General features: G+C 42.5%; 1 protein-coding gene and 1 long non-coding RNA gene across 18 annotated transcripts; both read right to left on the minus strand.

The window, feature by feature from the left end:
- Nucleotides 1-3,170: 3,170 nt before the first annotated feature.
- On the minus strand, nt 3,171-8,869 carry LOC123166850 (metal transporter Nramp3). Of its 6 annotated transcripts, XM_044584660.1 has the most exons (15): nt 8,122-8,400; nt 7,901-8,051; nt 7,507-7,678; nt 7,145-7,223; nt 7,012-7,052; nt 6,771-6,849; nt 6,571-6,675; nt 6,261-6,370; nt 5,806-5,987; nt 5,649-5,718; nt 5,226-5,399; nt 4,728-4,832; nt 4,081-4,212; nt 3,859-3,954; nt 3,171-3,763 (listed from the first exon to the last, which is right to left on the minus strand). In XM_044584660.1, the coding sequence occupies exons 3-15, from the start codon at nt 7,636-7,638 to the stop codon at nt 3,422-3,424; spliced, it is 1,647 nt and encodes a 548-aa protein (XP_044440595.1). In that variant the 5' UTR covers nt 7,639-7,678; nt 7,901-8,051; nt 8,122-8,400; the 3' UTR covers nt 3,171-3,421. The 6 variants fall into 6 exon arrangements, with proteins under 6 accessions (XP_044440595.1, XP_044440592.1, XP_044440593.1 ...); XM_044584657.1 differs by lacking the exons at nt 7,901-8,051; nt 8,122-8,400 and adding an exon at nt 8,709-8,869; XM_044584658.1 differs by lacking the exons at nt 7,901-8,051; nt 8,122-8,400 and adding an exon at nt 8,486-8,684.
- Nucleotides 8,870-16,836: 7,967 nt separating this feature from the next.
- On the minus strand, nt 16,837-23,040 carry LOC123168640 (uncharacterized). 12 transcript variants are annotated; one of them, XR_006484448.1, is made up of 11 exons: nt 22,326-23,040; nt 21,790-21,926; nt 21,477-21,648; nt 21,252-21,395; nt 21,088-21,156; nt 20,876-20,919; nt 20,279-20,413; nt 19,806-19,876; nt 19,118-19,194; nt 18,825-19,009; nt 16,840-18,370 (listed from the first exon to the last, which is right to left on the minus strand). It is a non-coding gene; the product is annotated as an uncharacterized lncRNA (long non-coding RNA). The 12 variants fall into 12 exon arrangements; XR_006484451.1 differs by lacking the exon at nt 19,806-19,876 and having other exon boundaries at nt 16,842-18,012; nt 18,145-18,387; nt 18,829-19,009; XR_006484449.1 differs by lacking the exon at nt 19,806-19,876 and having other exon boundaries at nt 16,844-18,012; nt 18,145-18,370; nt 18,829-19,009.
- Nucleotides 23,041-23,564: the final 524 nt, after the last annotated feature.

The raw sequence follows: 23,564 nt of genomic DNA on the forward strand, positions 1-23,564 counted from the left end.
TTTTTGGGTTTTGACCAATTATGTTTTGAGAATCAATAGAAATTTCCACAACCTCACAATCAACACAACGTCTCCCGCATCTATCCTCTATAAATACATTACTCGTTTTGCGATGGCACCAATCTAAGCAATACTCCTCCGAGCTTTTTTTGTAGTTGCATTCTATTGGTGTCACCAACAACACGAAGATAGGAGGGGAATATTTTATAAATGATAAAACCCCTTTTTTTGTGTTTCTAGTATGATTGATTTTTTTAAGTTGCTGTGTGTCTTACATGATGGCATTCTAAGCATGTGTGTTTCTTCGGTTGTTTCTCAAGGTACCAAAATCTGGAAATGGCAAATCAATGCTCTATCTATCATCAACCTAAGGAATTTTGTTGTAGATTAGATAAGAGAATGTAATCATTCAAATCATCGATGGTTGAAGGTTTTGAAGAATTAATGGTAATTGTTTAACATTTTTTTAGCTTTTTCTTACAGCCCTTTTTCTTGTGTTTTAAAAGCTTTTATTAAAAAAAGACTAAAAAATATCATCAAGTGGTGCCGTACTATTTTAGAGAAACTTTGAATAGCCATGTGGATCTTTTCATGGAAGCTCGGAGTGCTCATGTCGAAGTTACGACATTTTCTATAGAGCAGCACAATGCAAAGACATACATCTGCCGCGCTTTTTTGAGAGCATTTGTGCAAGCACGTAGTATAGAGCTAGGTGATATTGTTCATTTTGATCCTGTTGCTTGGGGTAACTTATTTAACGTTGAGGTGTTTGATGGAGAGGGGGATCAAAAGATGGATGATTGCAATCTTGGTATATTTTTTGTCTTCATTTTTTCAGACTCATTTTTTTCTTTTCTTATTAATTTTTTATTGTCTATATAGAATAATCTTTTTAAAAACATTCATCTTTTTTCTCACAGGCATAATGCTAGTGTCTGACGATGTGTGTGTTATATTTCAAGATATTATCTTCACAGACATGCATAAACTTGCAGATGATGTTGTGGGAGGACTTGTTGGCACTCTTACAAGGCGGCACAGGGTTGGCCATGACCTTCTTAATAAAGAAACCAGGGCCCCAATCGATGATCATTTTGTCCACATGCTGACCCATGAAGACACTGAAGATCATCAACTAGTATGTCTATATAAATTTTAGAGGCAACCTTCAATTGAGATCATCAACTAGTATGTCTATATAAATTTTAGAGGCAACCTTCAATTGAGATCATCAACTAGTATGTCTATATAAATTTTAGAGGCAACCTTCAGTGTCTTCGTGGGTCAGCATATGGCAAAATAATCACCTATAGGGATCTCACTTTCTTTAATAAGAAGGTCGTGGACAACCCTATGCCACCTTGTAAGAGTGCCAACAAGTCCTCGCACAATATCATCTGCAAGTCTACGCCTGTATGTGAAGATAATATCTTTAAATATAACACGTACATCGTCGGGTACTAGCATTATGCTTGTGAGAACAGGAAAAAAAACATGAATGTTTTAAAAAAAGGTTCTTCTATATAAACAAAAAATAAATAAAAGAAGATAAAAATGGCTTTGAAAAGTGAAGACACAAGTTATACCAGGATTGTAATCATCCATCTTTTGATCCCCCCTTCATCAAACACCTCAACGTTAAATAAGTTACCCCAAGCAACGGGATCAAAATGAACGATATCACCTAGCTCTATACTATGTGCTTGCACAAATGCTCTCCAAAAAGAGTCGTAGATGTATGTCTTTGCATTGTGCTTCTCTAAAAAAAGTCGTAACTTTGACCATGAGCACTCCGAGCTTCCATAAAAAGATCCACATGGCTATTCAAAGTTTCTCTAAAAAGCAGGGCACCACCTCATGATTTTCTTGAGATTTAAGGAAAAAACACATTGAAAACACAAGCAAAAAAGGTTGTAAAAAAGCTAAAAATAAATAAACAATTACTATTAATTCTTCAAAACCTTCAATCATCAATGCTTTGAATGCTCTCGTTCTCCAATCTGATCAACGACAAGATCCCTTAGGTTGATGACAGCTAGGGCATTGATTTGACATTTCCAGATTTTGGTACCTTGAGAAACAACTGAAGAAAACACATGCTTAGAGTGCCATCATGTAAGACACACAAAAACTAAACTAAAAAGAAAAATCAATTATACTAGAAACACAAAGAGCCAAAAGGCTAACTTGCAAAATATTCCCCTCCTAAACCCTGTCTGGGTTTTTGTCCACTTCTTCCCCATCCAAGCTTGTTTGACAAGTAAAGTATCTGTAAGGCATTTATCCAGAAGTAGAAGGCCCACATTAAACTTTAGGGCCTTTATCCACAAGGTCCGTTGGGGGCATGGGGTGGTTTGGGCTGGGCCGCGACAAACAAACAAACAACCGGAAGAAAACCAACGGCGAGTCTACTAGGAGGGCTTAAACAGGCTCAAGCCTACCCTCCAAATAACAATAATTTTTACTAGTACTTTCATCACAGCTCAATAGTACATCTACTATCGAGTAGCAAACACACAACGCCACACACGTACACCGAACAGGCACCATACACGAATGCCCAGCCTCTATCTACTGTAATCACTTGTTCATGTACTGTTAACTAATTTAGTGTCCAATGCAACTTATATGGTTATGCATGTATGTACTGGCACTGAACCTGAACCTATCACAGCTAATCTGAACCCAGATACCCTTCCCTTAACTATTGTGATTGACTGATTGTAATCCCTCCTCCAACTTATATGGACAACAAGATGGGGAGATAATGATTATTTTGCAAGATAAATTAAAATTTTGGTTCAAAATTTCATATATTTTTTCAAAAATCCTAGAAAAAATCTAGTTAATACTACATGTTTTAAGTAGTGATTTGGGAGATTCTGAGCTTATCAACAAGGTTAGGACATCATTTTTAAGTAGTGTTTTGGGAGTTTTCTCGCTATTGACTTTAGCCTGCCCTTCATTTTCTTCCTAGATTCGTCATTGGTTGGGGGTATGAAGTTGTCAACGGGAGGAAGGAACTGATCGTTGTCAATGGCAAGGGAGGGGCCACAAAGTAGATGACGTCATGTTAGATGTGAGGTATTATCTTTCTTATCTCACGTCTACTGTAGATGTGACATAGTTGGACCATTCTGTTAACTTGGGTAAAGCGTGTCGCCAGCAGATGAAATTCATTCTTTTTCTCTTTCTAGATATAATAGAGACCCACTTGTCTACAATCGGCAGTACCGCCGAAAATTATTGGCAACTATACCAACTATCCATTTCCGTAAGAAAGATTTTAATTCGGCCACTATAAAATCACTTCGGTTATCTGCATCAATACCTGATGACACCTAACTGTTCAGTTATGCAGCTACTGCATCATCACCATGATCAGAAAACATATCTAGTTTCCTCACTGCGGCTACTTCGGCTAGTCCAAATCAGACGCAGCGCGCTGATGAGGAAGCTGCATGCTGGAGATATCCTCCCGCGGAAGATGACCCAGAGAACCTTCTCCCTCGGTGTGGCCTGCGTCCCCAAGCTTCGCGTCGCTCTCGAGCAATGGCAAGGTACACTTCCTGTTCTTCCTGAAGACGAGGTAGAGGATCGCGGCGATGTATATCAGCATGCCGAGGAACCCGAATATCCCGGAGAACACCTGGGAGACGGTGGATAGTCCGCTGTGAAGAAGCAGCCTGACGAAGCTCGTTATCAGGAAGTAGATGTTGATGACCATGATGAAGGAGCCGATCGCCCATGTGAGCACGGCAATCTGCATTGGAATGGAAATTGGACGCGCTATTATGAGTATAATTGGATTGCTGCAGCATCATTGTGTATACCCAAATTGTGCGATGAACGACTTACGAATCTTGAATTTGTGTGTGGCCCCATCTTTGTTTTGCTGCTGGTGAATTTCAGGAGTGGTACTAGAGCAAAAGGAAGTTCAAATGACAGAATCATCTGCATACAGCAGTAGGGAATTAATTAGAAGTAGACTTAGGAAATGAACAGTGTGACTGCATGTGCAATGCACCGAAGCAAAGATCGTCAGCAATGTGATGTTAAGAACAGAGTTTCAGTGATTACCGAAGCAATGATAATCAACTTCCCAGCTGCCGAGGAACCGCCAATTAGTGACACAATCAGACTAGGCACAATTGCCAGGGACCTAGTTAGAAGGTTCCGTAACCAGGGCGTCATCCGAAGGTCCAGAAACCCCTGGTGTAAGAAAAGAGTAAAGGTCAACCTCTATTAGATCGAAATTCATATAACTGGAATATGATATTTTTCATTATACAGATAAAAGACTTGGAAGAAAAAAGCAGGGCAATCTCAGTCATATATTTTGCCCGAAGCTTACTACCATCTCTACACATTTTATCCACAATCTAGTTTAGCTTGATTAAGCCTGCAACACCAATGGTAGATACACCATGTTTTCTAACTTTCCTGCTCATTTTATTCACAATTTATTCAAACAAGAAAAGATGGAACATCAATACGAGAATACATTCAAAACATAATTACTTTCAACATCAAACCTACATAAAGCTCAATAAGATACTAAATGTTGTAACAATCGCACAACAAGGTCAGTTTGTCACCTCTGTTATTAACATTCGTGATATATTTTGAGCCTTCATGCATTAGAAACAAGATATGGTGTGCCAATAAGCTTTGCAGATTGCAACATATGGCTAACAATGAAGAATAGCAATAGAAGTGATCAATACCTGCATGACATATTGTCCTGCATAAGTTCCTGTAATCGTAGAACTCTGGCCAGATGCCAATAAGGCAATAGCGAACACCTTTGAGCTCCAATTTCCGAGGACATTCTACAACAATAGGCAGAAGGCGATATGGGATCAGAATGTATACTGCAATATGGAATGTCTATTTGGGAGCCCTTAATGCATGAGTACTACTTCCACAAAAATTTAGTAAAAGACAAATCCTCAAAGTCAGAGATAACTTCTTTTATCAGAAAGCGTTTCATATTTATCAAAATAAGAAAAATACGGAGGTTTGCATAAGACCTTTGCAAATGCCTAGCTTAGCACATGACGTATACAGCAACGTCTTTCAACAAATGTCCATCTAATTAGCAGAAAACTCCTGCCGAAACCATAGTACTCCCTCCGTCCCGAATTACTTGTCACAGAAATGAACTACATAGTCTACATCGCCAGCTAATAAAACAATACAAACACCATAAGTATCTGACCAACCTTTAACAAGAATGAAGCTTTGTTAAGATCTAGATCATTGCAATTCATCCGGTCTTCAGGGTTCAAATTATCTGCACTGCAAACTGCACCACTAACAGATATGATAGAGATGTTGATCAGAAAGGCTACTGTGAGGGCAAATGCACTTTCAATCATATAGAATCTACAGGCCTCCTGCAAAAAAGTGGAAACAAATGTATGTCATCTTCATGCTTGTACTTCTGAAATTAGTAACGAAGATATGCTCGGAAGTTGGAACACATAAATTGTTTAGTCTCAATTTAGTAGAGCATATCAGCAAGGATAAACAAATTAGGTGTACACATCAGGTATCAAATTAAGAGTATAATAACGCAGATAGAAAAATTCAGTTATACATCGAATATCAGATAATATTCATTAGGTTAAGTTAAGATAGATTACTTTGATCCCATGAACCGATCTTGGTACTTTTCTTGATAGTACCAATGCTGAGTGGAGAAAAAGATTGTGCCTGCATTTTTTTTATCAAAACATGAAAAAGGTCCGATGTCACAAATTATAGAAATATTTGAGGGAATATGGTGGATGTGAAGCTTACGGCATCACCATAGCACCAAGTAGTGAGATAGCAAGACCTGTAGCTCCATCTCCTTTAATTTCAGGAACAAAAAGGCCTCGCACAACTTCTGAAGAATTTGGTTTAGAATACCCAAGTTCAACTAAGAAGCAAGTTGCTATCAAGAATACCAAAAATGCTATCAGAAATTCCAGTTTACGGACCTGCACAAAGCAAATCAATATGCAACATGAGCAACAAGAGAGATATAGAGAGTGCTTGTGCTTGTGAACTAATACAATACTGATGATCTGCTAATGTATGCTAACTGCTAGAAAAGCAGATTTAAATACTGGTTTGTTTTGTTATATAACAAGTGAAAACAGACACATCGCCCCTTCCAAGAAAATAAATTACGTCTGGAATCAAAACTAAACTTCATAGAAAAATACTTGCTGGTGAAAAATATTGTGAAGATAAAAAGGACATGTTCTTACCCCATATTGTTGCAGGAACAGGAGCATCAGAGTGCTGAGCCCAGTTATGAGAACACCACACCATATCGGAATTTTGAAGAGCATGTTCAAAGCAAAAGCGGTTCCAATTACTGAAACGAATAAGCAACCACCAAAGCTGGTTAGATAAAATTACAACTTTAACTGACAGTTTCCCCATCACAAAATGCTATTTTAAATTTGGAGTTGCTTTATAGTACGACATCATCTGCAATAAGACGAAAAGGCTGAACTACTGAATCCAGGTAGCTCTGTAGTTCAGTTAGAATGCAACGTTTGCACGTTTCAGTACCTTCAGGAATGTCGCACGCAACTACAGCCAGTTCTGCAAGTATCCATAAGATGAAATTTGTGACCTTGGGATATTCAGCCCTGCAGTGCTCAGCAAGATGCTTCCCTGTCATGCAGCGGAAGTTTAAAAAAAAATATAAGCACTACATGGTCAACGAAACAAGGATCAAGTGCTAGTGCTGCATGTCTCATAATACTGACCAGTCACAACCCCAAGGCTGGCTGCAAGTGATTGAATTACAAGTGCAGCACATGACGCGATAAGTATGATCCAAAGAAGCTGCCAACAAAACAAGATGATCATGCTTAATGGTAGATATAATCATGAGATAGCTGAATGGCAGATGAAGGAAGTACAGTCCATAGAGTTCCCAACTTTAAAGGAAAGATAGGATGGACAGTACCCAAAAATATGCTAGAGACAAGGGAAATAAGGACACACCTCATATTTGTATTGTGCTCCAGCCTGTAGGTCCGTCTCAACTGCAACATGGACAGAATTTATTTTCATGAGCTGAAAGCGATAGCGAATGAATAGACGGAATAAAATTAACAACAAATCCAGCTAATCTTACAATTGCCAGGATCGATATACGCGATAGAGACGAGAAAACCGGGCCCTATGTATGAAAATAAGTTCTTCCAACTATTTTTCTGCAATAGCACAAAAAAAACCAATTGTTGGTTAGTTTTCCTCATCTGTATCCACTGTCCAGAAATAAATTCAGCAAACAAACTGATTTGGGCACATGAGGTCAAAAAACTGCAAATTCTATACACGCCAGTACATCAGACGCACATGCAAGAACAATCTTGTAGGAGGAAAGAGTGGGCCTAAGCCTAACTGATAACCCTTGAAATTAGCTGCATGCCATGGTGATATATTTTCTTTCTTTATTCAAAACCAATCAAGAACTATCAAGCACATGTACCATACCTCAGGGATAACAATCTGATCAACATCTATGCTGTCAATGAGAGGAGTCCCCGGTCCATTCGAGACGTTATTGTTCTGCCCGACGCTAGTCATGAACTGCGGCTGCGACGAGCCTTGCCTCGGGCCACTCATACTCACTCTCTCCCAATGACACCCTCAAGCCGATGATGAGCTGCAAGCACAACACAAGGGGCGGTTATTTATAGGTACGCTTTGCAATGGGCAATGGCGCTATCTCGCTCGCTTAAGTACATAAAGAATATGCCTAGTGGAGGCGTAAGAAATCTTCCCAGCAGTAGGATTGCACTTGTAAGGACCATAGCCACTAACACGAGAAGATAAGGTAAACGAACATCAAGACCTGGGAACAGTGGACTGCAGAAAAGATATATACTTATAATAGTACTGCATAGTGTGTGTGTGTGTACACAAAAGTGGCAGTTTCAACCAATCTTGATCTGGCAATTGGGACGACGCTGTGAGGCTTGAGCCAGAGACATCTGCTTTAGACGGGGATATATATTCGTCCGCGCAAATTGGACGGCCTGGAGGTAAAGGGGGTTGAATGGGTGATTACCAACGCAGCATCAGGAATATAGAAGCAATAAACAGTACCCAATGTATCTTTTAGCAGTGGCTAGTATTGAATTGCAAGCTTCAGCGACGACGTAGTAGTGCTAGCTTTATCCCATACGGAAGCTAAGCAATTGGAACGGGATCCTACGGGCATGTGGTGCAAGAGGGGTGTAAAATAATGGAAAGCGGTTTAATAGAGCTTAATGGCGGCCGGAAGTGGCATGAGGTCATCAATCTCAGACGCCACGAACGAAAAGATGGCACTGAACCGCGAGGGTTAAGGAATCCGGGCAGCAATGGAGGATCCTCATCGTAGGTAGATGAGAAACGTAAGAATTAACTACGGAAAATGGTTGAGATTAACAACGGAAAAGGATTAAGAGCGGAGCTTGTGCGTGCATGCCTGCATCTCCTTCCGAGATTCCTAGGAGAAATGGTTCCGTCTCCGTGGGGAAAAGCTCCCCTCTTGCGGGCGACGATCACGCCGATGGGATTAGAGAGGTAAACGAAAGACAGAGTCCCGCGAGATGGGCGGCGGCGGGGGAGGAAGCGTGCCCGGATCTGAGCGGCGCGAATTGCATGGCCTGGGGACCGGGGAGAGAGGAGAGGGCCCGTGCCGTGCGTACCTGACTCCGGGCGGTTGGGCGGTGGCGGCGGCGGCGGGGCGGGAGGAGGGAGAGAAGGGCGGAGACGTCGCCGCCTCTTCTTACCTCGTCTTCTCCTGCTCTGCCGCGGCCTCACGTCTCCTGGCAGACAGAACAGGAGTCGCCGAGTGGGGTCCCGTGGTCCAGCACAGTCCAAGGAAAGGAAGTACGTTGGGTCTGACACACGAGCGGAGCCCGCGCGCCACGTCGCTCGCCGCCTGGCAGCCGTCGGGCCGGGGGAGCACGGGACCGCGTCCGTCCGATCACGCCGTTCTGTTTTTTTTTCTTTTTCTTTGAGCTGCACGCCGCTCTGTTGGTGACGGACGCTGCGAGCCAACCCGTCTCCGTCTGTGTGCTTCCGGTGGCTCGGAAGAATGGAAGGTCACCGACCTCTCTGCTCTCGCTCTCGCTCTCGTGGGCGTGGACCGGCCGCTGCGGCGGATACGGACGGGATACGGAGTCGAGAGCAGTCGTCGTTCCAACAGAAAGCGAAACATTTGGCACCGCACGACCTAGAAAAGCGACTCATGGTTTGCTGCCCACCGCGTCGGTGTCAGTGTTGATGGCAGTACTTTCTTTTTTCCAAGACATGTCTTTCTGATGCCACTGGACGATTACTATTGCCGTCAGAACGAGCCGCTGTCACCGCTCTATCGAACCCGGATTGACCTTATTAATGACAGTCGGAAAGTCCTCATGCGCGTGCCCTAAGAACCCGTGCCCTGGAGCCACGGTCGTCGCCTTTGAACTCTTGCATAGATCTAAAGCACGTGATACCAAATCTCGGCACATAACCGGGAACCCTAACCTCACCACCCTAAGAAGACGACAAGAACCTACCGTCGACTACAACCAGATGGACGAGCTCAAGAAGTACCAGCGACCGGAAGACAAACTCGGAGAAGAAGCGTCACCATCCACCCGATCCCGCGTATACGAGGACAAAAAAAAACCTAACCTAAGTTACTAACCAGAGTGGAAGCACTAGGATTTCCCTCCCACCACGGCCGCCAAAGCGGCATGCAGAGGGGAGGCGAGTCCACTGGCTAACCGATGAAGCCCGGAGGGGAGAATTTGGCATAGCCGCTTAGGTTGGGGGGAGGGAAGAGAATTGCGAGGTTTGCGCCTTATTTTCTAGGAGCACGTCCGAGTGAAATCTCCAAGTTAAGAATGCTCGGCTTGGAGCAATTTGAGTATGGTTGACCGACTCAGAAGTTGTTTTCAAGTGCGAACGAGTAAGGAAAAGATGCATAGGAAAGACTATTGTTGGTTTTGTAGGACCAGTCTAGATCCCAGACACAAAGTCTTAGAACCGATGGGTTTGGCCGAGGCGTTACAATTTTCAAATCTGTGATTCTTTTTCCAAATTCAGGAATGTTTCAAAATTCACAAATATTTTTTGAAAACGTGAGTATTTCAAATTCATAATTATTTTCTTCAAATTCATGATCTTTTTTGAATTTGTGAACTTCTTCCAAATTTGTGAATGTGAACGTATTTTAAATCCACAAACATGTTTTGAATTCAAGATTTTTTATAGAAAACCAAGTGTCGACTTTTTCCTAAAAAAACCTTAGGGTCAGTTTTTTTGGGCTTCTAAAATAAGTTGCACCCTAGCTAGCTTATTCTGAAAGCCCGATAAAAAAAAATTTAGAAGACTACTAGTCAAGTTAGTAAACTTCTAAAAAAAATTGGTTGGGCTAGTAGAATAAGTTGGGTAGAGGAAAGCTAATTCCGGCTTATTCTAGAAGCCATCAGAACAACTGGCCTTTACGCTAGTGATCAAGTTAGCCTAACATAATAAAGGAGGAAAAAATTGAAGCTGGGCGAGCAGCAGCGAGAAGGCACAATATTGGCCGCAATCCTCGCGCGTGTGCGACAACAAAATCCTCAGAAGCATGAGGCCATGAGAGCTATGTCTTGCTTAAAGTGAGACAATAGTTGCTCTCGTCTGAAGGGATTTCGCTCTTGCATATGATCGGGCCGGCTCATTTTATTCTCCTCGCTCGCTCGCTTGGATTGATCGCTCCTGCACTGGTTTGGTTAGGTTTTGTTTCGTTTTTTCTTTTTATTTTGTTTTTGTTACTGTTTCTGCGGTTTTCTATTTTTCTATTTTTATTTTTACATGTTTTTTTTACCAATTTTCTTTGATTCTTCATGGTTTTTGTTTTCTTTGTTTTTCATCAATTTTCTTCATCTGTTTCTTGGTTTTCATTGAGTGTTTTTCTTCTTTGTTTGTTTCTTAAAAAATGTTTCTTTATCGTTTTCCTTTGGTTTTTCTTGTTCTTTATTTACCTTTTTGCACTGAGTTTCTTGGTTTCTTTTCTATTGGGACCAAAAAAATTCTTGTTTTCTTTTCTATTTTTGTTAATTTTTCGTGTTTTCCTCATGTACTTTCCCGGTTTCTTCAGGTTTCAGTTGTTCTTAGTTTCTAAGGTGTTTCTTCCGTTTCTTTGGTTTTCACCGATTTTCTTCGGTTTTGTTTGTTTTTTCTAGTTTTCATTGGTTTTTATGTTTTCTCTTGGTTTTCACTATTTTTTTATACACATTTTTGGTCTATATATAATACATTTTTCTAATACAAGTTTAACATTTTTCAAATACAAGATCAACATTTTTTAATATGGGGTCAACATTATTTCTGAAAACAATTTAACATTTTTAAATACAACATTATATTCTGAATAAATGGTCAAGATTTTTTTCTATACACATATAACATTTTTTAAATGCTTGATTAATTTTTTTGATACAAGATTATTTTTTGAATACATAGTCAAAATAGTTTTATACACATATAACATTATTCAAATGCTTCATGAATAATTTTTAAATGCAAGTTTAACATTTTTAATACATGGTCAATATTTTTTCTATACACATTTTAAACATTTTTCAAAAGCTTGATTAAAAAATCAGAGACAAGATTAACATTTTTCAAATATATGGTCAACACTTTTTTTATACACATTTTAACCTTTTCAGATGCTTGATTAACATTTTTGAAATACAAGTTTGACTTTTTGAATACATGGTCAATATTTTTTCTATACACGTGTAACATTTTTCAAACACTTGTTTACCATATTTTGCAAATGCTTTATCAACATAATTTTAAATACATGAGCAACTATTCGCACACACATTGTATATTTTTTGTATATGTTTTTCTTATACATGAAAAATATTTTCTCTATACATATTTAATACTTTTCAAATGCTTGGGTAATATTTTATTGAAAATTATGTTATTCAAAAAATATCTATTAGAATATTTGATAGTAAAAATATGAAAAGGAACGAGGTTGTGGCTTCCCGCTCGCGGGGCCGGCCTATCTGGGGCACCCCTGACCCGAGGCTTCCCTACGTCTCGCTAAACTGAGACAAAGAGGCGCCCGCATGAGGCACCGATGAGGAGGTCTTCACGACGAGAGTTCCTATTCCACGAAATCACTAATTAAGGAGTACTCGTTGCAAAGAACACTCCATCTTCCCAGGTCACGACGAGTGGCGCACATGCAGCGCGCCACTTGTTGCAACCCGGGAGTTTTCCCTTTTTTCGTAGATTCGTTTATTCAAAACGTTTTATCTCTTAAACCGTGTGTCCAAATCTCAAACCGTTTTCACCATTGGATTCCTCGCGTCGAGATCTTCAAAACTAGATCCAATGTTGATAGGTTTTGACGAACTTTTTTTCATGAAAAAAACCGGACGAAAAAACCAAACCGGGAGCACGGTTTTTTCCCTTTCCGAAAGAGGCACGCCCGTGCCTCTCGCGAAATCACAACCGTGCCTCTTGTGGAAGCAAAACCGTGACTCCCGTGGAAAGAAAAAAAAACAAAAAACGCGTTTTTTCCCTTTCCGAAAGAGGCCTCTCGCGAAATCACAACCGTGCCTCTTGTGGAAGCAAAACCGTGACTCCCGTGGAAAGAAAAAAAACAGAAAACGCGTTTTTTCCCTTTCCAAAAGAGGCACGCCCGTGACTCTCGCGAAAGCACAACCGTGCCTCTGGCAAAAGCAAAACCGTGACTCTCGCGAAAAAAAATAGAAAAAGCATATTTTTCCCTTTTCGAGAGGCACGTTCATGACTCTCGCAAAAGCACAACCGTGCCTCTCGCGAAAGGAAAAAAAAACAGAAAACCCGTTTTATTTTTCCCTTTTCGAGAGGCACGGCCATGACTCATGAAAGCACAACCGTGCCTCTCGCGGAAGTAAAACCGTGACTCTCGCGAAAGAAAAAAAAAACGCGTTTTTTTTCGTTTCCGAAAGGCACGGCCGTGACTCTCGCTAAAGCACAACCGCGACTCTCGCGAAAAAAAAACGTGACTTTTCACGAAAGAAAAAAAAAAGTAAACGCGTTTTTTCGCGCCAAATTTTTTTTTTCAATTTTTTTGGTCGAAACGTTAAGGAAGACTGGGGAAAAACCAAAACGTCGAAAAAAAACCGTTTAAAAGCCGGAAACGCGTGCGGAAAAATAAAAAAAAACAAAATCTGAAGGGAGCGTCCAGAGCGCGACACGTGGCGAATGGCTGAGAGCGCGCCAAGTGGCGCTGATCGTTGCGAGGCTCCCGAAGGAGCGCTCGTTAACTAGTTGCTCCCCCTATTCCACGCCGTAAACGCCAGTTTTTAGTTGTGCATCCAAACCGGTGCACATCCCGATTGACCTTGGACTCGGCCCGTTTAACCTTTTTTTCTCTCGTTTTTTTCCTACTAATTTTTCTGTTTTTTCCTACCGGTTTTAGGAACCTTATTGAAAGTCCGATCGGTTTTTTCTTGGATTTTCTCCTTCTTTTTTGTTTCTTTTCCTTTTTTAGATTTATTTTCCACATTTATTTTTTCTCCTTTTTATATTTTGTCAACAATTTCGTGCTTTTTTCAAATTTGCAAACATTTTTTTTCAAATTCACGAAATTTTTAGCCCCTGAACTATTTCCAAATTTGTGAACTCTTTTCGAGTGAATGAACTTTTTGCTCTTAATTTTTTACAATTCATGAACGAACATTTTTCAAACTTCATGAAATACACACTGAACATTTTTTCAAACTTTTCTAAAATTATGTAAACTTTTTTCAAACTTTTCTAAAATTCCGTGAGTTTTTTTTTTTGCAAATTCGTGAACTATTTTTTTATGTCAATAACTTAGCCCTCAGTTTTTTCAAACTTCGTGAACTTATTCCAAATTTCATGAAAAGATTTCTATGTTTTCAAACTTTTTCCCTATAGATTTCAATCTTTTTAAAAAATGGACTGTTTCGGAAAAGTCAATGGTCAATGCTCTTTGGTCAGGGAACAACCCATAAATAGGTCAGCAGTCTGGTAAAGCCCATGATTTGTTTTTGCTGAATTTATGACTTTTTATATTTTTTTTGTCTTACAAAACATGATCATGTTTTTTCTTTCAGCAAACAAAAATGGGCCACGGCCCGCAAGAATGCACGTGAGCGCCAGGTCGCGGAAGTAGCGCTTAAGGCACGGAAAACGGCTCTCTTTGCGCTCTGGCACAACGACTGCATCGCGTGTGTGAAAGGCGCGGACTAGGAGGTCTGCAGTCGGCAAATAATGGAGTCACACAAGGCGCCAGCGCAATGGGCTGGTCAACTAGCATCCTGTAGCAGTCGGTTAACTGTAGTGGACTGTTTAATGCTGCGAAAGGTTTTGTGTTTTTTCTTTAAAACAAATTCTTCCTGATATTTCTTATTTTTTTATTTTTTTTATAGTTTGATACTCTAAATCCATTTATAATGTATAGTGAACATTTTTCAAAATACACACTGAACATTTTTAATATAAAATCAATTTTTTAATATAGTGATAATTTTAGTAATATACTTTTAAAATTGATAAATACACATTTAACTTTTTTTAAACATGCAAAACTACTTGTTAGTATAGGCTGATTTTTTTTAAAAAATATGCATTGATTGTTTTTAAAAAATACGTTGAACAATTTCTTAGTATATGATGGCAACTTTTATAATGTACAGTGATTTTTTTAATATATGGTGAACATTTTTCAATGCATGGTGAACTTTTTGTATAATACAAAAGAAAAGTAAAACAGAAAACAGAGAAAATAAAATAAAATGTAAAAAAATCAGTAAAATGAATAGTAAAATAAAATTAACGAAAAAGAAAAAACAGAAGAAAAGGAAATAGAAAAAAAAGGAACCGAAGAAGTAGCCAACCTACTTGGGCGTCTGGAGGAACGCCCCCTCACCTAATTGGATAATCGGAACGAGTTCTATGCGCCCGATGGGCAAACTTGTTGAATCCCTGGTTCAACTTGTCAGCGACCTCATTATACATGAAACGGGCGTTTGGAATAGTGCCTTGATTAAACAAAATTTTCTGTCCCCTGATGCGGATGCAATTCTCGCAATGCCAAGATCGAAGACCTCCCAAGATGATATGTGGACTTGGGCGTGGGAGAGCAATGGTATCTTTTCAGTCAGATCAGCAATAAGGGAGATAGTTTTAAGGAGACATGCTCAGGAGACGGATGTAGGCGTATCTGCACATCCGAAACATATGTGGAAGGCATTATGGAAGTTGAATGTTCTGCCGAAAATACGTGTCTTCTGGTGGCGAGTACCGAAGGGCCTGCCAAGCTACAACGAATTGAAGCGGCCACATATTAAGGTGATCTCGACGTGTCCCATGTGTGGACATGAAGATGAGACCCTGTATCACTGTTCGAATACATGCGGCTGTTTTGGGAGGAGGCAGAATCCAAAACAATAAGGTGTGTATTAATAGTGTTCGCTCGCGCGTGCCACGTCAAAGATTTTTATTGTCGCTAGATCCACCCCAGGTAACACCTCCCCAAGGTTTCAACGCTTTGACAAAAACGTACGTAGTCAACACCGCATCGACCCCACGCCCTCGTCCTTCCCTTCTCCTTCACAGGCACGTCTCCTCCTCCCCTTGGCTGCCTGATCCCCTTTCTTCTTGTGCACGCCGTCTACTCCCCTCCTCCGGCTGGAGCAAGGTGCCGCCATCCCTCCATCCTCGCGATGCCACCTCCTTCCTCCGCCGCGGGCAGGGGTGACCGGCTTGGGTTCAGTCGCCACCGCCAAAACGGATGGCGTACGTGCTGCCCGGCGAGTGGCCCGGCGCCCCGGCAAGTTCTCCTTCTCCAACTATCTTCTCGTCCCCGTTCCTCTCTCCATCCCTGCTCGTCTCCTTCTCCTTGACCGCCTCTCTCCTCCTCTGAAGGAGCACGAGGCCTGCCACTGCTCCTGAGCCGCCACAAGGACGGCAGGTGGAGGAGATCCGATGCCGATGGGCCGCTCATGCCGGTGTCTGAGCTCTTGGATCTGCTGGAGGTATCGTTGCTGCACGGAGATGGGTCGACGGGCGTGCAGAGGGACGGCCCTGCCACTCTCCTTGCCGCCGCCCGCAGCAGAGGGAGGGCTGCCGCTCCTCCGACCTCACCGCCGCGCCAATCCCGCACGGCCCAGCCTCGCCGCCATACGCGCCAACACCAGGGCCCCGACCTCGCCGCCGACGCCAACTCCGGTTCCTACGCTGTGGATGCCGCCTGACGCGCCACCTGCACAATAGCACCACCGCTCCTCGCCACCTACGCAGCCTACCCATGCGACGGTGCCACTCCCCGCCGCCTCCCCGCGCCCACCTGCCCCGAGAGTCCCTCCCACGCGATGCCGCCTGCCCCGAGAGCCCCTCCCACGCGACGCCACCTGCCCCGAGAGCCCCTCCCACACGCCGTCGCCGCTCCCCACACGCGACTCAGAAGCGCCGTTCATCGCCCACTGAGAAGAAGACGCACTCGACGAGTGATCTGGATGCGCTGGTTGTCGAGATCGATGTCGCCCTCAGCCGCAAGCGGATATCCCTCAACAACAAGTGCCTCGACGAGGACACTGAAATCCTCTCGTGTGAGCAACCATCAATCTCCCACTACTAGATCGGGATCGCGCCTTGGCGCGAGGGTGCCGGTCACAACGTTTTGATCAAGTGGGTAATGCGAAGTCAGTAGTAATCCAGGTACAGCATATACATTCATACATGATAACAATACAATGAAGAAGAAACATTCAATTGTGATGGAAGCGAGACATAGTGATACTCATTATCGGCGTCACACTATAAGGCACGATCAATTTTAGTGCGTTCATAAGACCACAAAACATAGCCACTCGATAGGAAGTTTGAAACCAAAAGCATAGCCACTCGACATGAACTTCGGTACCAAAAGCGCTATAATAGGAGAGGGGGTAATAAGCGCCGGATAGGAGAGACAACTACCGAGTCATAGCTACTAAGCATACTAATAAGTGTCTTCATTCAACTGCCTTTAGTGACATGTTTCAAGCCATAAAAAGGAAAGCTTTGTACAAACTAAATGTGATCAAAGTAATACAACCTTACGGTGCCATCAACAAAAGGAAATTTTGGTTTCGATGCGGCAATTTCCTTCAAAAAAGTTGAGCAAAACATGGCTAACAAAGAGCCCAACACATCTGTTGATACATCAAGTCATCGACTAAACCAAGTCGATTTAGAGCAAAAGTGCATATGCAGCATAGCCTCGATGTAGAATGTATCAAACCAAGTGATGCACCTGCCTAAATAGGGCGAGATTTGTAGTGACCATCAAAAGCAGTAAATAACGATCACAGTAATCAAAACAGGGCAATTGCTATGGAACAATTCACATTGATTAAATACAAAATTCAAGACGCACAAAAAATGAAAACATGGAAGGGCATAAGACTCACCTCAGGTACCCTACCTTTCTCTTCGGACTTTAGGTACACAAAAAAACCTCACCGTAAGAGTTTGCCCCCATTGCCGCAGCATGGTAAATTTCCATACCGCAACAACAAACATGCAGTTTCATAGCCTACAAGATTGACACTGCTGCTATGCATTATTGCTTTTGCTAATTTTGAATGTACTATACTCATGATCAAAGCATGAATTGAATATTCAGATAGACTGCACCCCCCGTCCGCAAATCACACACTCGAGTGTAAACATGACCATTATCTGAAACAGAGAAATAGGAAAGAGATGCATAAACCGCATGAAACATGGAATAAGTTATTTTTTTAATTCTCGGCAGAAAAGCACCACCAACGACCCATCATCAATGAAGGAGCTAGTAAACTTAAAAAACCCTAACCACACTATGAATCACAGCTGCCAAGGTATCATGCGTCATGAACTTAGCAACGAGCAGCCGCTCGCCACCCTTGTAGCATCATCTGATGAGGTTGGACAAGCGAACGCTCTGCAGCAGCCCAACTGCCCTAGCCTCCTCTTGTGCATCCAAAAAAATATGACAGCCAAATTCAGTTCAGACTCCGCGGCAGAGGCCAGTCGAACACTGGTGCATACGAGGTGACGATCCACCCCCCCGAAGCAAAACAAACCAAAGCAAGGGGCACGAACCATGAATTGGCGTGCGTCAGGCCAGGCGGAGCGGTAGAAGAGCTTGATGGCGACGGTGGTGCCAGAGCTGAAGAGGGCCCGTGGTAGATGGCGTTAGGCTCCTTCTCGCAGTGCTCGAAGATGATGTGGTCCGTTGCGAAGCCGTCGGTGGAGGCGCGGAGCTCGTCGAGGTTGTACTCCGCGAACACGGGCACGCCGCTGCCGTCCTGCCCGGTGACGCCATTCTCTGCAGGGGCACGGAGACTGGATCAGCAACGGATCGAGCCCCCGACCAATCAGCAAAATGAGCCCAATGCAAGGTATGCAAGGGATAGTCAATCCACAGGATAATTGATTTCCATGGTCACGACAAAAGCAAGAAGGGGATCGGTATTGAACTGGACACTAAAACTGAACATTTTTATGATATTCTAAAAGCTTTCATACACATAAATGATGCATTTCACAAGGACTGAAACATACCAGCACATGGTTTACATGATTAAACTGAAAAAACCTCGAAAGGACCACTTAAATCTAGAGTTAATCCAGCCAATTATCTGAGCGCACCTTCTCTGAACATATTTCTACCACATAAATTTAGAATTATCTAAATAGTATCTACAATATCAAGTTTGAGGCAACCGAACACAAAATAGAGAAGGGGGGAGGAGGAGCGAGTTGTGGCGGGCTAGCTGTACCTACTTGAGCTGGCCCTCCTCCTCTTAGAGAGGACAACGATCTGGCAGTTAAGCGTCTTCCAGGCGCCATCCTTGAAGGAGAGCTCGACGATGTCCTTCCTAGTGCTGGCCACATCGCCAGCCAGGCAACACTGCTTCTCCGCATTCAGGAGTGACTCGATTGCCATGTCGACGCTGTTGCCCTCCTGCCTCACCACAAACGACCATCGTCACACGTGTGGTAATAGCACATCAATCGGAAACCCTAGGCACAGGGACGATAACATGTGAAGCAAAGCAGATCCGCGTGTTACCTCGTGTAAAGGTTCTGTCACACATGGATTTCTTTATACAATTGAAACTCTTGTTTTTTAGGTGCGGTGGAAATTCTCTGAAAAGAACCATTATACAAAAAGTTAGATATTTCAATGTGAGGTTACAAAAATAAAAGGAATACAGTGGGTCCCTGTACACCTAAGTATCTACATACATCTAAATAAATTCATATACCCGATGAAGTGTGTAAGGCTGAACCAAAATGTAGAACAAAGGAGCTGCTCGATCGAGTATTTAGGCTGAACCAAAATGTAGAACAAAGGAGCTGCTCGATCGAGTATTTTCCAAGCCCAATTCATACCAACAATGTTTAATGGGGTTTTAAAGTTCTAAAATTGGTCACGACCATCTTCAATCAGGAGAAGCACCAAAATTAATTAAAGAAAACTTGCACATGTATTAGTACTATGAGTAACTCTACTGATTGCTAGCAACCTCTGAGATTATCCTAACAAAATCTCACCCAAGCAATCCGTTTAACTCGCATGGAGAAGAACCGCCGTTTCAATGATGCTACCGGCTAGGAAACTAATACATAATTCAGTTTGCATGCATTTACTAATCAACATCTCTACGTATCTACATGAAATGCGCCATGGAGAAAAGCAGCTAGCTACACATGTATAGATCAACCGAAGGTTCCAAAGAGTAAGCCAGTAGTATTACCAGCTCCCAGTAAACAGCTCCCAGATAAAGAAGAAAGAATCACTGATTATTTCCATACATCAGAATTATGGCTGAAAAATGTAATTAGAGTTATGACTCTTGAACAAAGCTAATACCCATGAAACACACACTTTGAAACCACGAGTGCTACTAATTTATCTATGCAAACCTACAACAAAATTATGGCTGAAATGACATGCCATGAAACTGGAGGGGTAGTGCATGTTTCGGAAAAATGATCGAGGTTCCCTAATCCTAGTAATGTGAGCATGAACCCCTGTGTGACAACCTACCTTCAGTGGCAGAGCTATAAACTACCGAATGGACCAAAATGAAGCTATAGATAAAATCAGTCATTTACCTAGCTGGAGAAACCAAACAAGAAGTAAAATCACAGGAGGAGGCTTTCATATCTACAGATAATCAATATCTGTCAACAGAGCCAACAGAGCGTAGGTAGAGAGAAACCTCACCAAGAGTAGCTCAAGTGGGCCTTGGAATTGCACACACCACCATGGAAGTTTTGTGCACTGGGGATCAGTCCCAGAGGTGTTGTCACTTCAGCCTTTTACCTCGCTAACACACTCGTACCCCTCATTCAGGAACCGCTGGAGGAAGAAGGCGAACGTCAATGACCAAAAATTGTTTGCTATAAAATGTAGAAATTTCCAATGAACACTAAATAACAAATATTAGACTAACATGTGTTTTATTGTAAAATGTAAAATAGAGCAGAAACACCTTAAAACTATTTGATCCCGGTCATCACATTCTTCCAAACAAATGCTTAGAATTGAATGTCAAAATATAACAGGCGAAGTCTAATACTTACGTGTGCAACATAAATTGATTCACACTAACTATGACAAGTGAGGATTAGATCCAATTTTTGCTATTTCATAGCTCAATTTGTATATAGCTTCAGCCCACATGATAACATGAAATTAAGCACGTGCAAATGGGTTTCTTCATGCAGAATTAAGGAAGCAATAATGGCAACTCCGTGAACAATAATTATAGCAAAATAGGAACAAAGCAAAACAAGAAAAAGAGGCATGCAAGAGCATCACCTAGCATTCGGGGTGACATGGAAGTGCTCACTCAGTTCCTTTACCTGAAAAACAACCTAGAATGTAAACATATGTGAAGTTTCCTCTAAATGTTAATATATCTAAAATTTCCAAAAAAATGAGTATTATAGCACACAAGCTCTCCAAAAGTTCCAGCGTGATATTGTAAAGAGGTGTTATTCACAAATCAATTTAAAGGGTGGATCTGATACCTAGGACTGTTAACTCTTCATTCTGATCAAATGCTCCATTACTTTGAGATATTCAATTGCATTTTGTGCCTGGAACAAATACATTGGAATAATTTATCAGGTCATCTGAACAAACGAAGGATAAAATGTGTGATTGTGGCAACAAAGAGTGAAAAGAAAGGTACCGGTAGAGACTCAGTTACTGCAAGGTCGAGATAAAAATTCTGAGATGCTCCCAAGCCGCAAGCTTTTTATTTGCAAATATGGGTTGGAGAGGGTTCTCAGAAGTTCCAGTATTTGGTAGTCAGCGAGCAAATTATATACATGATCTGGATAGAGATGGAAGCATTACCCTGATTGAAACTAAGATGGATAATAAAGAGAAATTAAGATGAGCAAATAATGGTCACCTGATTCTTCTTTAATCTGTATTATAGAAACCTTGCAGCAAATTTTTAGAACTGGACCAACAAGCACATGTGGTCGGGAGAAAAAAATGTTGAAAGTGTCATCCACTTGTCATACTTGCATACCAGCCGATTTACTCCAAGGCCATGCTAATTGATCTTGAGACATCAATTTCTTTCAAATCACAGAGAATTGCATCAAATAAAGATTGATCTGGTTAGAGGATGCACAAATCTGCATACGACAAAGTGTATTGATGCAAAATAATGTAATGAAATCTCTAATTGATGCACATGCAACCAATTGAGTTATTACCGTTCGACTCCATAGAAGTACTAAACTTGATGATAAACAAAGAGTATACATGGATTAGCCAACTGAGCTATTCCCACACCCATTGCTAAGCGTCTTATGTGCAGAGAAACTTCTGGATACGTGCTCCTCGCACTAACCTGCCAAAGTAGATTTTATCAACGGTGCAAATCATTGAACTATCTAAAGAGCTAGTCAGCAACTTAATTGAACAGATGGTGAGCAAAAACTGTATTGAAGCTAGGTTATGAATAGCCCATAAGGCACCCTCCTACCAATGCGGCTGCAGGCCATTGGAATATTCAGAGTTTATGTGACTACTCGGCTAATCAATATTTCAGCCACTGAACACTGAATCATTGCAGCTTGTAAGTCAACTACTAATGAACAGTCCTCCCCCCTATGGATCATGCCACAGACAGCAGAACCATCCCAGATCAGAAGCCCGCACACCACTAAACGAATCTAATACTCTGAAATTGAACTGGGCACATGATAAACTCATACTGTGTAGAAGAGAGTAAAAGGAGAGGAGCTACCTTCAAGCAAACTTGACCCAAAATCAGAACCCACGCTCAGGGCCTGGGCTCTCCCTCTCCCTCTGGCGCATGGTGGTGGAGAGGTGGACGGGCGTGGTGCGTGTTTCTGCCAGAGAGCTCATCCCAGCGTGCCCATCATCGGCGGCTCGTTGTGTACCTCCTTGTCCACATCGGCCGCTGCTCTCCACGAACAGAGCCCAAGGGGGAGGAGCGGTAGCGAGACCATGGGGAGTAGGAGGCACACGCTCGGGCTCGAGCTCGAGCTCGTTCATGGCCGCCACCTCGCCCGGATCCGGATCCGGAGCACCCTTCGACCCCTCGGCGCTCAGCAAAAGGAGCTCTGCTTGCCGCCCCGCCGTCTTCAGATCTTGACCGGCCACTCCCCCTGCGCACACTCCTCCTATGGCGGCGAGAGAGTGAGCGAATGAGACCTCTGCCGTCTCTGCGGCCGACACACCTCCAGCTGGGCCGTGAGGTACGGCGATGGCGCCACAGGCAACTCGACCACCTCGTCATCTCCGTGGCTCGCACTGCTCCTCCTCTGCCTGGTCCCGACGGGGAGGAAAACAGAGGCGCACAGGAGAGGTCGTGGCTTGCGCTGCAGAAAGGGAGGACGAAGGAGGAAAAAGGCAGGATGGAGATGGCGCTCCTCACGTCGGCGGCGGCGCGGAGAGATGTGAGGGAGAGAGAGAGACGTGAAAGGAGAGAGAGGTGACCTAGGTCTCACCCGATTGGGGATGAAGCAATGAATCAAGGGAAACCGCGTGGCAAGGGGTAGGTGAAATCCCAATAATGCCCTCAGCGGGGCACTGAATTTACTGGCGGTGGTAGCAGATATTTACCACGGGAGGTAACTATTCATTGCTACAGGGCTTTGGTTATGATCCGGCGGCCCAGATCATCCGAGCGCTCGATCCGACGGCCGGAAACGCATCAAAAAATCGATCGAACGGCCAGAATGATCTAAACTCTGAGAACGCTCGGGAGCTCCCAACTAACATAGTAGTCCGATGTCCCTATTCCTCCTCCATTATCAATGATATGACACAATTTAGAAATTTGATTGATTCATATATGGTGTAGATGTTTTGTTCTGAAGGGCTAAACTCAACAACCTGGTGTATGACCAAAAGAAGAGTCTTAATCTTGTGAAATCCCTGTGGACTTGCCTGTAAAACATAATCGTTTCTAATTACCTATTTCTGAAGTGCAAATGCATGACATCGAGTTCAGTATTCT

Source organism: Triticum aestivum, chromosome 7D (genome assembly GCF_018294505.1).
Source record: "Triticum aestivum cultivar Chinese Spring chromosome 7D, IWGSC CS RefSeq v2.1, whole genome shotgun sequence".
Taxonomy (NCBI): Eukaryota; Viridiplantae; Streptophyta; class Magnoliopsida; order Poales; family Poaceae; genus Triticum; species Triticum aestivum.

Excerpts from the sequence above, each read along its gene's own strand:
- LOC123166850 (XM_044584657.1), bottom strand. The coding sequence starts at position 7,638 with ATGAGTGGCCCGAGGCAAGGCTCGTCGCAGCCGCAGTTCATGACTAGC. Across the intron at positions 5,400-5,648 it reads GATCGGTTCATGGGATCAAA|GAGGCCTGTAGATTCTATAT; the intron begins GTAATCTATCTT and ends ACTTTTTTGCAG. Across the intron at positions 3,764-3,858 it reads CACACACAAATTCAAGATTC|ATTGCCGTGCTCACATGGGC; the intron begins GTAAGTCGTTCA and ends ATTCCAATGCAG.